The following is a 13,580-nucleotide window of genomic DNA, read 5'->3' as shown; positions in this document are numbered from 1 at the left end:
TAGCTTTATTCCTAGGTATTTTATTCTTTTTGATGCACTTGTGAATGGAATTGTTTTCCTGATTTCTCTTTCTTTCAGTTTGTTGTTAGTATGTAGGAATGCAACAAGTTTCTGTGTATTAATTTTGCATCTTGCAAATTTGCTGAATTCAGTTATTCTAGTTTTATTTTGGTGGATTCTTTAATGTTTTCTATGTATAATACGTCATCTTCAAATACAACAATCCACATAATTGGATTTCTCTCCTTTTTACATTTATTTATTTATTTTGTGTGTGTATATATTGTAGGCTTTAGTTTTGTGGTTACCAAAGGTTCAGGGATAGCTTCTTTACCATATAAGGGTCTATTTTAAATTTCTGATTACTCTATTTCCAAACACAATCTAAAGGTACTTTATTTTTCCTTCTTCTTCTTCTTCCTCCACATTTTTCATGTTAGATGTCATAATCTGTACTTTTTGTGTATCCCTTGACTGATTTTGTGTATAGTTGATTTTGCTTTTTTTGTTTTGTTTTAACTTCATACTTGCTTGGTTATCAGTTAGTCGACTACCATTACTGTGGTTTATTTTCACTAGTGAAAGCTTTTTAGCCTTAGGGTCATTTCCATCTACAGCAATTCTTTAACATATAGTGTAAGACTGGTTTAGTGGTGGTGAATTCCTCAACTTTTCTTTATCTGGAAATTATTTAATTGCTGCTTCAAATTTAAATGATAGTCTCACTGGGTAGAGGAACTTCTGTTTCAGTATATTAAATATATCATGTCATTCCTTTCTGGCCTGAAGAGTTTCTGTTGAGAAGTCTGCTGATGGTCTGATGGGATTTCCTTTATAAGTAATCTTTTTTCTTTTTCTGGCTGCATTCAACACTCTCTGTATCCTTGATCTTTGTCATTTTAATTATTATATGTCTTGGTGTTGTCTTCCTGGGGTTCCTTTTGTTACGGGATCTCTGCCCTCCCATGACCTGAGTGTCTACTACCTTCCCCAGATTGGGCAAGTTTTCAACAGTTGTTTCCTTAAAGAGACTTTCTATCCTTTTGTCTTTCTCTTCTCTTTTTGGTAGCTCTATTATGCAAATACTGTTTCATTTGGATTGGTCATATATCTCTCTCATCATTCTTTCATTTGTAGAGTTCCTTTTTTCTCTCTGTTCCTCTGCTTCTTTGTTTTCTTGTTCTCTAATTTCCATTTCATTTACCATCTCCTTTACATGTCCCAGTCTACTCTTAAATCCTTCCATTTTATATTTTATTTCAGATACTGTATTCTTCAGCTCTGAGTGGCTCTTTTTCAGATTTTCTATATCTTTGTTGAAGTCCTCCCAGAGATCTTGAATATTTTTCTCTATAAATCAGTGAGTATGTTTATGACTTTTATTTTGAGATCTTTATCAAGAATATCGGTGATCTCTGTTTCATTTAGCCCTCTTTCTTGGGTTCTGTCTTGGAGTTTTGTTGTATCATATTCTTCTGCCTACTCATTTTGCCAGTGTTTCTGTGTTTCTTCCTTTGTATTAGTTGGCTCTGCTGGCTTCCTAGCCTGTAGAGTAATAGCTTTATGAAGGAGGAATCCTATAGTGCCCAGAGGCTCAAGATTCTTTACTCCCTAGTGCCTGGTTCTATTTTGCAGGTGCCCCACCTCTTGGTGTGCTGTGGGCTTCTTCTGTCATGGTCTAAGTCTGGGCAGGCAGTTTGCTTCACTGTGCCTCTGTGATCAGCTCAGGAGTTGCTGTTGAGCTTGCTGTGGGCAGGGTCGCCTTCTGCCTGGCCTGCAGCAATGGCGGGTCTTCAGGCTTAATGGGTTGGAAAGACTTTTGTGCTCTGGCCAGATGTACAGCACTGGATTTGGACACCGCAGGAAGGAAGGAGCTTTTGGGACTGGCTCCTATAGGCACTTCTCTGGTTGGGCTGAAATGGAGCCAAGCAAGCTGGGGGAGTCTCTCCCTGCCTTCCAGGTAGCAAAGTCTGATGCCACTGGGCCAAGTGGGTTGTCTGTCAGCAGCACGTGCAAGGAGGAGCCTTGGGGCTGCATTGCCTGTAAGGGGGATGGAGCATCTGGGATTCCTAAGAGTTCCTGATCTGTTGGGCTGAGGGAGGGCTGGAAAGGTATGGTCTACCTGCCCTTTCTCCTGAGTTGAGAGTTCTGTCCAACCCTTGCCCCTCTGGTATCCCTTCCACTGTTGGCAAATTTTTCAAACTGCTGCCTCTGCTATGGGTCTCAGGACTGGTGGAGCATGACTGCCCTCCACACTGGCTAGAGTCTTAGCCTCCCAGAATGTTCTTCCTGTCCCTGGTGTCCAGCCCTGCTACTTACCAGAACCCAGTATAATGTGGGCCTGTGATCCCAGAGCAGATCTTCAGGGCCATGTGTGAGCACTCCTGGGCTCCTATTTTGTCCCTGCTCTCTTCTTCTTTCCCATGCCTGTAGGTTGGGGTCGGGGGAGGGCTGGGGTCTTGCCTGATCTTAGCTTTGCCACTTTTCTGTGCTGTCTCTCTTCTTCCTCAGATGTAGGTGGTCTGTTCTGCAGTCTTCAGGTCATTCTCAGGTTTAGTTGTATTTACTGTATTTTCTTCTTTTATGTGTTTTTGGGAGGAGGTTTTTGCCTTGCCTTCCTATTCTACCATCTTTAATCCATTATGCCATACAGAATTTCACTTGTCTGATTTTGCTTTTGTTGCCTACATTTTTAGTGTCATATTTAAGATAGCATTGCCAAAAGCAATTTCATGAAGTTTTCCCCCTTGTGTTTTCTTCTAGGAGTTTTATAGTTTGAGGTCTTAAGTTTAAGTCTTTAATCCATTTTTAGTTGATTTTTATATATGACATAAGATGATTTTTGTGTATGATGTAAAATGTCATTATTTTGCATGTGGATATCCAGTTTTCCCACCATCATTTGTTGAAGAGACTATCCTTTCTCTGTTGTGTAATCTTGGCACCCTTTTTTGAAGATCATTTGACCATATATGTGTGGGTTTATTTCTGGTCTCTATGTCTCTCTTTATGCCGTTACCAAACTGCTTTGATTTCCATAGTTTTGTATTATGTTTTAAAGGCAGAAAGTGTGAGGCCCCAGCTTTGTTCTTCTTTTCCAAGATTGTTTTGGCTATTCAAAGCTCTTTGAAATTCCATATGAGTTTTAGGATTGTTTTTCTAATTCTGCAAAAAATATCATTGTGATTTTAATGGGGATTGCATTGAACCTGTAGATTTATTTGGGTAGTATGGACATCTTAACAATGTTAAGTCTTCCAATTTATGAATGTGGGATGTCTTTCCATTTACTTTTGCCCTCTTTAATTTATTTTGACAATAACGCTTTGTAGTTTTCAGTGTGCAAGTCTTTTGCCTCTTTGTTAAGTTTATGTCTAAGTATTCTTTTTTGTTATGATAAATGGGGTTTTTTAAATTTCATTTTTGGATTGTTAATTGTTTATAGAAATTAAACTGATTTTTGTATGTTGCTTTTGTAAACTGTAACTTTGCTGAATTTGTTCATTAGTTCTAACAGTTTTTTTGTATGGAATATTTAGGGTTTTGTACATAAACTCATACCATCTCCAAACAGACATGTGTCTTCTTCCTTTGTGATTTGGATGACTTTTATTTATGTATTTATTTACTCATCTAATTGTTCTGATTAGGATTCCTGGTACTGTATTGAATACAAGTGTCAAGAGTGGACATCCTTGCCTTATTCCTGAATTTAGAGGAAAAAATTTCAGTTTTTCACCACTGAGTATCATGTTAGCTGTGAGCTTTTCATAAATGGCCTTTTATTATGTGGAGGTAATTTATTTCCATTTCTAGCTCATTGAGTGGTTTCTTATCATGAAATGGTGTTGAATTTTGTCAAATGCTTTTTCTGCATCTATTGAGGCAATTATGTGATATTTATCCTTTGTTCTGTTAATATGGTATGTCACATTGACTGATTTTCATATGTTGAACTGTGTATCCCAAGGGTAAATTCCACTTGAATAGTGTGTGATCCTTTTAGTCTACTGTTGAATTTGTTTTGCTTGTATGTTGTTGAGGATTTTGGCATTTATATTTGTAAAGGATATTAGACTGCTGTTTCCTTTTTTGTTTATCTTTGGGTTTGGTATCAGAATAATCCTGGCCTCATAAAATGAGTATGGAAGTAGTTCCTCTTCTCCAGTTTTTGGGAATAGTTTGAGAATGATTGATGTTCATTCCCCTTTAAAGGTTAGGTAGAATTCTCCAGTGATGCTATCTGGCACAGTGATTTTTTGGGGTGTGAGGGATGTTGACTACCAATTCAATCTCCTTGCTAATTATAGGTCTGTTCAGATTTCTATTTATTTATATTTCAATTTTGTTAGATATATATTTCTATGAATTTATCCATTTCTTCTAGGTTATCCAGTTTGTTGACATGAAATTGTTTAGAGCAGTCCATAATAATCATCTATTTCTGTGACATTAGTTGTAATGTCTCTTCTTTCATTTCTGATTTTGAGTATTTTCTCAGACTAGCTAAAATTTTGTCAGTTTTGTTGATCTTTTCAAAAAACCAACTCTTAGTTTCATTGTTTTTTTTTCTGTTTTTATTTTCTATTTCAGTTATTTCTGCTCAAATCTTTTTATTTTCTTCTGCTAACTTTGGGCTTAGTATGTCTTCTTTTTCTAATTCTTTGAGCTGCAAAGTTAAGTTGTGAGTTCATTCTTTTTTACTCCAGGTGTTTATTAACTCTCCCTCTTTGACATACTACTGCCTTTACTGTATTCCATAAGTTTTGTTATGCTCTATTTTCATTTTTGTTGCCTCAAGATACTTTCCAGTTTCCTTTTCAATTTCTTCTTTGACCCATTGGTTGTTCAAAAGTGTATTGTTTAATTTCTACATAGTTGTGAATTTTCCAGTTTTCCTTTTGCTATTGATTTACAGTTTCATTCTTTTGTGGTTGGAAAAGATACTTAGTATAATTGCAATCTTATTAAATTTGTTAAGATGTGTTTTGTGCCTTAAAATGTGATCTATCCTGGAGAAATGTTCTCTGTGTGCTTAAGAATGTATATTCTGCTGTTGTGTGGAATGTTCTTTATGTGTCTGGTAGGTACATTTGATCTATAAGTCCTTTATTTTCTCACTGATCTTCTATCTGGATGTTATATGCATTGTAAAAGTGGATATTGAAATCTCCTACTATTATTGTATTGCTGTCTATTTCTCCCTTTAGTTTTTAAATATTTGCTATATATATTTGGGCGCTCTGATGTTGGGTTTATATATCATATCTTCCTCATGACTTGATCTTTTTTATCATTATATAATGTCCTTCTTTGTCTCTTATGACAGTGTTTGACTTAAAGTGTATTTGTCTGATATTAGTATGGATATCCTGCTCTCTTTTGGTTTCTGTTTCTACAGAATATCTTTTTCATACCCTCATTTTCAGCCTATGTGTGTCTTTAAATATAAAATAAGTCTTATGTAAACAGCATATAGTTAGATTTTTTTTTTAAATCCATTCAACCACCAAAAGTGTTACAGTTTTTAAGCATTTCTTGGAACTCAGTTAACCTGTAAATCTGGATGCTTTTAAATCTACATATGTCTCAGAACTAAAGTAACTTGAATTTGTTCCCTTCATTTTATATTCTTGTTTTCTCTTTCCCTTTTATAGACAGAACGCATCAAGTTCATTGACAAGATCACAATCTGATCCCAAAGATGTGCTCCACAAACCCAAGCAACTGGGTCACATTTGATGATGACCTCACTTTTCAATCTTCTCAAAAGTCAAAAAATTTCCCTGTGGAGAATCAAGGCATCTGTAGGCCAAATGGACTTAAGCTGAATCTTTCTGGGCCTAAGGAACTTCCAAGTGGATCTTCCTCCACCAGCAGTACCCCTCTCTCCTCTCCCATTATAGACTGTTACTTCAGTCCAGGTCCTCCAAGTAATTCTCCTCTTTCTACACCCACCAAAGACTTCCCAGGTATTCCTGGCATCCCCAAAGCAGGGACTCATGTGCTTTATCCTATTCCAGAATCATCTTCAAACAGTCCACTCACAACACCAGGAGGAGATTCTTCCTTACTGCCTACTAAACCAACCTGTTTATCCCATGCTTCCTTACCCAAAGACCACTCATGTGCACATCCAGATGAAATTAGCCCTCACCAAGCCGAAAGCCTAGGGTTCCAGAGTGATGCTCCCAAGTTTCCATATTTTCAGGAGGACTGTGCTTTTTCAAGTCCGTTTTGGAAAGATGAAGGCATTGTTTCCCAGTTCACCTTTGACCTTCCAGGAAGCAGAAAGACATTGCCATCAAGAGACAAAGAGGTGCCTATTGATCAAAAAAGCTTAAATCAATGTTCACTCAACTATATCTGTGAAAAGCTTGAACATCTTCAATCAGCTGAGAACGAAGACTCATTTGGAAATTTATCTATGCAATGTCTGTATGCTGAAGACACTGTCTCTTCCTTTGTTCCCCACATGCTGTTCAGGAGTCAGCCAAAAACTGGATGGTCTTTCATGCTGAGAATTCCTGAGAAGAAGAACATGATGTCTTCCCGCCAGTGGGGACCAATTTTTCTAAAAGTCTTGCCTGGTGGAATTTTGCAAATGTATTATGAAAAGGGGCTAGAAAAACCATTCAAAGAGTTCCAGCTTGATTCACATTGCAGGCTTTCTGAACCCAAAGTTGAGAACTTTAGTGTGGCAGGAAAAATCCATACTGTGAAGATTGAACATGTGTCTTACACAGAAAAAAGGAAATACCATTCTAAAACAGAAGTAGTTCATGAACCAGACATAGAACAGATGCTGAAGTTGGGGTCCCCAGAGTACCATGACTTCCTTGACTTTCTGACTACTGTGGAGGAGGAGCTGACAAAGCTGCCATCAGTTTCAAAATCAAAAAAGAACTATGAGGAACAAGAAATTTCCCTGGAAATTGTGGACAATTTTTGGGGTAAAATCACTAAAGAAGGAAAATTGGTCGAAAGCACTGTGATAACTCAAATCTGTTGCCTCTGTTTTGTGAATGGGAATACCGAATGCTTTTTAACCTTGAATGACCTTGAGCTGCAGAAGCAAAATGAATGCTATTTTGAAAAAGACCCAGAAAGGAAAGGGATTGATATTCTTGACTATCATTTTCATAAGTGTGTGAAGACACAAGAATTTGAGCAATCAAGAATCATTAAGTTTGTACCTTTGGATGCCTGCCGGTTTGAGATAATGCGTTTCAAGACTTTGTATAATGGGCAAGATCTTCCCTTTTCCCTGAAGTCTTTAGTGGTTGTCCAGGGGGCATATGTGGAACTTCAGGCCTTTGTCAACATGGCCCCATTGGCCCAGAGACCATCCCACACCAGTTCCTTGTGGTCCTGTGACAACATAATGATACACTTTCCTGTCCCATCTCAGTGGATCAAGGCCCTCTGGACCATGAACCTCCAGAGGCAGAAGTCCCTGAAAGCCAAAATGAACCGCCGGGCATGTCTGGGAAGTTTACATGAACCTGAGTCTGAACCTGTCATACAGGTCACTGTGGGGTCAGCAAAATATGAGAGTGCCTATCGGGCTGTGGTGTGGAAGATAGAACGGCTTCCTGATAAAAATTCAAGTAAATACTCAACATCCCAAATTGAATGTCATGTGAAATAGCTTAAATGTTTTCACTCTAATTCTTGGGTTGAAACCAGGCTGAGATAAATGGTAACTTCAGTCAGCTGAAGCCATGGGTACACTGCTGGGTGGGAGATAGAGCATTTAGTCAAATAGTGACTTTTTCCCCTTGTGCCTATTTCTGCCAGATAAGTTTAACTTAAAACAATTTTTTAAAAATACCTTAGGAAATACCATCTTATGCTAGGATTTTGTGTGGATGGTGGCACCAAGGGAAAATTTCTACTTGGACTTCTTGATATCAACCATCAACCTCAAATACTAATATTGCTCTTATAGCTTAGATTCCCTAATTACCCTTTAAAGTCTGTCATGAGTATACCTGAACTTTTTAATATTCTTTGTGAGTACCACTTCCTCCTTAGGTTTTATTCCCTGCTCTTTATGAAATAAGACTGCCTTTCATTGTCACCCAAACTGATTTCTTTAGCTGAATCAACCAACTTGACCATCTTGACTAGTTGTTTCAGAATTAGGTAGACACAACCTAAGCATTAAAAATTTAGTTAACATTTTAAATTTTTGCAAAAATAAACAATGAATCTAGAAATTCAGAACTTTGAAAAGACAGTCTTAGTACCACATTTATTTTAGAATAGTAAATTAGTAGTGGCTGTAATACAGTAGAGCAAAACAAATTTTGAAATTAGGACTGCTCCTATTTTAGTTCAGTTATTTCTTGTGGGACACTGACCTATAGAGCTAAGTTAGGGGCAAATTGGGTGGATCTGAGTTGATGCATTCATTCATTCACCCAAACCATTATTGAGCACTTACTATATACCAAGTGCCACACCAAGTGGTGGGGCTAAAGATGAGTAAGATCTTCTCCCAGCTTCCAAATAGCTCTCAACTGGTCTAGGCTTTCAAGGAAATATAATTTCTTCTTAGAGCTCTCCAGGCTGTGGACTTCAGGGGAAGCATTTTTATTCAGGGTGGCCCTGTAGCAGTGTTTCTTCTTCAGCCCCTACTCCACACCAGTTAAATCAGAGTCTCTTGGGGAGTGGCCTGGGTTTAAGTACTTGTAAAAGGTCCCCCCCCTGCAGCCAAGGTTGAAAACCGCTGACCTGACATCTCTCCTGTGGAACCTGTCATGGTCCCTTAGGGAGAGATCTTTCCTCCCTTCTCTGTCTATTCCTGTGTTTCCTACAGCTCTCTTATTGTCCTCCCATCCCTGTTTACTAGTAGTTGAGCTCACTGAGATCAAATTACAAAAGTGGGTATTCTCAGAGAGGCTGGCTGGACTTGATCATGGCCTTCAGGAATTCTTCTGGAAGACTGTCATAGCACCAGGCTCACACAGAATAAAGTTTTACGAACATTCCAGTCAATTATATGGTGATGATTCACTAACAAATCCTTCGGAATCAAAGCTGCTTTATTCAGGTCTATGTATAAAGACAAGGCCCAGGGAAAAGGCAGTGGGGCTGTCAGGTAGAGTCTGGTGGGGAAGGCAGGGCTCTGAGCTGGGCTGGGGCAGGACACTTCTGGGATCATGTAGCCCTGTCATATGGTTTCACCATTATGGACTTAGGGGAGGGTAATTTAAAGAGTTGAAGGGTGTCTGGCAATCTGCCTCTGGAGTAGAGGCAGAGAAAGAGTAAGGTTGAGGCAGGGAGGAAATCTTTGTCCTAAGGCAGTGCTCCTCAAACTCTCATGTGCAAAGGATCACCTTGTTTAAATGTAGACTCTGACTCAGCATGTGTTGCCTCTCCCCCAAGCTGTGTTTCCCACTTTTGCTCAAGTGATGCCAATGCTGCTGGTCTTAGAATGTTTCCCTGTTTTTCTATACAATTTTAAAATCAGGTATTTAGAGAACAGAGATATTTTAAAAAGTCTTTGAAACATTACCCTTTTCAAGCTAGTTTCTGAAACAACTGTACTGTTAGAAAAAATATTTATATAATGGAAACTTGAAGAGAATATATGAACTAATTTACTATGCACTAACTAAAAAAAATGCTCTTAATTAGTGCCTTTCCTCCTGTGGATATTTGAGATCAGGACTGATCTTCCTTTTAGATATGATTTCAAGAGAGGTAGAAGCAGCTGCTGGTCCTTAAACATCTCTTATACTAGCATGGAAATGCTTAATATTTAACAGTGGGCAAATCTTTCATTTTACAACAATAGTTGAACTATGTGGGCATGTAGCACAGATAGTTCATTCAGACTATGGTGTGAATGACTACAGAGGAACGTGGACTTTCCTGAGCACAGGCTTTGTTGCAGGGTTGGAGGCGAAAAGGTAGGGAGAGAGAGGAAGAAGATGAAGAACGAGAAGGAGAAGAGAAAGAGGACCGCTGAGAACGCTGGTTAGCCAAACGAGGTGCAGTGGTGACACAGAATTAGAAAGGGAAGTGAAATGGGTGAGGGTCAAGTAATATATCTCTCTTTACCCTTCCAATTTTACCAAATTTTACATATAACTTCCCTTTATTTTTTTTTTTTGCTCTATCTTTAGCACCTTGGCTGCTCTCTCCTTCTCCACTAGTGTCACCCTCCTACCATTCATCCTCCAACTCTCAACAATTTAGTTGCAGATGGTGAAAAAAATATTTTGGTTCAAAAGGGACTGGATATTGACTGGACCTAACTACATTTTGAGATTTGTGTTCCCAGTCTTAAGTTATGGTGATAGAATAACAATTACCAAAGCTCAAGAGTGCCCCCTGCCTGATAGCAATGACATGGATAATATGACTTTCATTTTATTTGTTATTCCTAAATTTGATAAATACCCATTGAGCCCCAAACGTGCCAGACAGTGAGCTAGGGGCAGACATGATACCTCTCCTTATGGAGATAAAGTCTAAAGGGGGAGTGTGTCATTAAACTTTGTAGAGTATTTAGAGTTTTTAAAAGCCAGAAAAAATATGCTAGAAAACGTACAAAGAAAAATGCTCTCCTTTATCTTTTACCAATGTTTTAGAAAAGCAGCTAGAAAGATTGTGTTTCTAACATTTTTGAAGTGGTAGGTCCTCAGCTTGGGTAATTTTGATTGCAAAAGTTTGAAAAGATTTTTTTCCTTTAAAATGTGAATATCACATTAGATCATCTCCAAAATCATTTTCAGCTCTAAAAGTACAGAATTCACAGTTGCCTTCATTAGTAAAATTATAGTAATTTAATAGTAATATTGGATTTATAATCAAAGAGCACTTTGCAAAGTAATCACATTTATGTCCAGCCCTTCTCTACCACTGTAGAACACCATGGCTCTAGTTGCCAACTGGTTTGTGTAATCCTCACAACAGCCCTGGAAGGCTCTGTTGTTATCAACATCACCATCAGCATCCCCATTTTCAGATGGGGAACTGAGGCTGAGAGAGGACTGCACAGCTATGAAGTAGCAGAACTGGGACTGGACCCTGGGCAGTCTGGGCCCAGTGTTTGTATTTTTAACCACTGTGCCACAAATGACTTAAAGAGTGCGTGGATTAAGTTTAAATGAATTTACTGTATCTCAGCTGCAGACAGAAGCCTAGAAAGAATAATGGGTTGTGGAATCTCCCCTAGGTATGTATGAGTTAAGTTATCACTTGCCTGCAGTGAGCTGGGCAGCTGAGAGCACCTCAGAGGCCACCATTGTTGTACTCTACATGTAAGTGGTGGAGGTGGCTAATGAGCATCTGTTGGTTAATTGATTAATGACTTCTTAAGGCCTTTTACAGCCTTAGAATTCTATTAGCTGCTCTACAAGAGATGGGTTGTAAGGAATGAAAGGCAATTTATCTTTTAAGAATTAAGTGAAATCCTTTAAACTCTTGTTTTTGTGCCTGAAGCTATATTCTGATGGAAATGTTCTTTCTCAAGCTATGTCAATGGTAAAGTAATTTAATCTGGGTTTTGAAATTACTGTCATCTCATACATTTATTTAAGTAAAGATTCTGCACTGTATATCTGGATGCTGTGGACAAGGCATTAGAATCATAGAACATTTGTGGAGTTACTACAGTGATTACATTGAAGATATTTACTTTATTATAACACACACACACACACACACAGGTTACATGACCCCACTTAAAATCTTTGCATGTAGGCAACATCCCTGGGTCTGGCACAAAGCCTAGCCTGGTACAGAGTACATGCTTAATACGTGGCAAGTAGAATTAAGTGAAAACAAATATTAGATTGAAACACTGAAAGCCAATATGCCCATCTCCACTATACATGTGTTCCAGTCAAAGCTTAAGGAGAGTAAGAGAATTACCGTAGTAAAAAATAAATCTATTCTACTGAAAAAATAAATCTTGCCTAGAGTAGCTTCTGTAATGTAATAATATTTCATTAAGTTGAACTTTTAAAAAATCAGAATTTTTTATGATGTGACCTAATTTGGGCTGAAGTTTACCTTTGTATTACCTATCAATAAACAGAGTGGTAAGAAAAATGAATAAATCAGGAATTATTGTAAGAGCTTATTCAGTCTACTTAAGATTAAGATGTTTTTAAAAATTTTTTGTTTTTTACAGATCCTATCTACATTATAGCCAAATAATGATTCTTAATATGAATATTATTCATGTTTTAATTAAAGAAACAGCATACGCCTAATTGAAACATTTTTAGGAGTTAATATATGTACATATGTAGTAATAAAATTATACTTATTTTAAAGCTAGTACTTTTAACACAGATTTCCCTCTACTTAATGCAGAATCATGAATTTTGATGGTATATTGTTTAAATGGAATGTATACTGCCATAGTGCTAATGGAATTGCTTATTAAAGAGAGGGATGAGTATCTCTTACATTCCAGAGAAATGTTTGATGGCCATTGAAACACTTTGACCATTTGATTTTTTTTCTTCAAGGTCCTGATCATCCCCATTGTTTGTCATACAAACTAGAACTTGGATCAGACCAAGAAATTCCCTCTGACTGGTATCCATTTGCTACTATTCAGTTTGGGATGCTTGACACCAGTGCCTCAAGGACAGAGGTCAAGTCTCTGGGGGTGGAGAGTGATGTCCAGCCACAGAAACATATTCATCAGCGAGCTTGCTACAATATGCAGGTATACTGCAGAGCCCTTTGATTCAAGTTCGGGCTTCCAGAGCTGTGACTGATTTGGCTTTAGATACTTGCTTTGCCCTCTTAAGTGACGTGTGTGTGTGTGTGTGTGTGTGTGTGTGTGACTGACTTGGGAAAGGAGGCTGAGCACACAATGTCACATACTAATTTAGCTCTTAATGAAAAACAAAGCATTAAAAGAGAATTCATATTTCAAAAGATACTTTTAATAAAAATTACGTTAGAATACCATCCTCAAGCTTTGTTCTATGGAGTATGTGTGCCATATAGTGATCCAAGAAAAAAATAAGTTGGGAAATGTCATATATTAAGTTAATGTTAAATGAAGGCTCTGATAACTTCTTCACTAAAGGAACTTAAGCTTGGTACAGTTTCTTCCAACTCATTAATAATGCAATCTTGTCTCTATGGCATGTAAAACACCTATCAATATCTTCTGGACTAGTATCCTGTAGAGCACCTTTTGGGAAATGCTGAGTTAACTCTATCACAACAATTTTAAATGTCCATCATCAACTCTTCTACATTCTTGTGCCAGAATTGTGACTTGCACTTGTTTCTAAACTCACTTTTCCTTCTCATATTCAAAGTTAGTAGATATAGAGATAACCTCTGTCACATGTTTCCTATAATATCTTGAAATGTTGTGATTTTATAAGACATCAACACCAACTGGTGTTTGTATAATATAATGTAAGTCAATTTTTATTTTTGACCATTGGTTTAGAATCCTATATGTTTGTGTCTAGAGATTTTGTTTTCTTTTGATAAAATTAATGATTGTGGGTGCTGTCCTGTGCAGCCCCTTCGGGACTGAAGAACTTATTCTCCCCGCAGCTGGGAATTGCCCTGGCTGAGGACAGCTG

General features: G+C 37.7%; 1 protein-coding gene across 3 annotated transcripts in view; it reads left to right on the top strand.

Annotated features, from left to right (window-relative positions):
• Positions 1 to 13,580, top strand: part of STON1 (stonin 1) — a 52,487-nt gene that overhangs the window by 31,292 nt on the left and 7,615 nt on the right. For all 3 annotated transcript variants that reach the window (XR_005032777.2, XM_036925871.2, XM_036925872.2), the window contains 2 exons: positions 5,658 to 7,610; positions 12,495 to 12,697. Coding sequence is in view for 2 of the 3 variants with exons in the window: in XM_036925871.2 (XP_036781766.2) it covers positions 5,705 to 7,610; positions 12,495 to 12,697 (2,109 nt within the window). In the remaining variant the exon portion in view is untranslated. The remainder of the gene's footprint in view (positions 1 to 5,657; positions 7,611 to 12,494; positions 12,698 to 13,580) is intronic.

The sequence above is a fragment of the Manis pentadactyla genome, chromosome 2, assembly GCF_030020395.1.
Source record: "Manis pentadactyla isolate mManPen7 chromosome 2, mManPen7.hap1, whole genome shotgun sequence".
NCBI classification, from domain to species: Eukaryota; Metazoa; Chordata; class Mammalia; order Pholidota; family Manidae; genus Manis; species Manis pentadactyla.
This window is presented reverse-complemented; position numbering and strand designations above follow the sequence as displayed.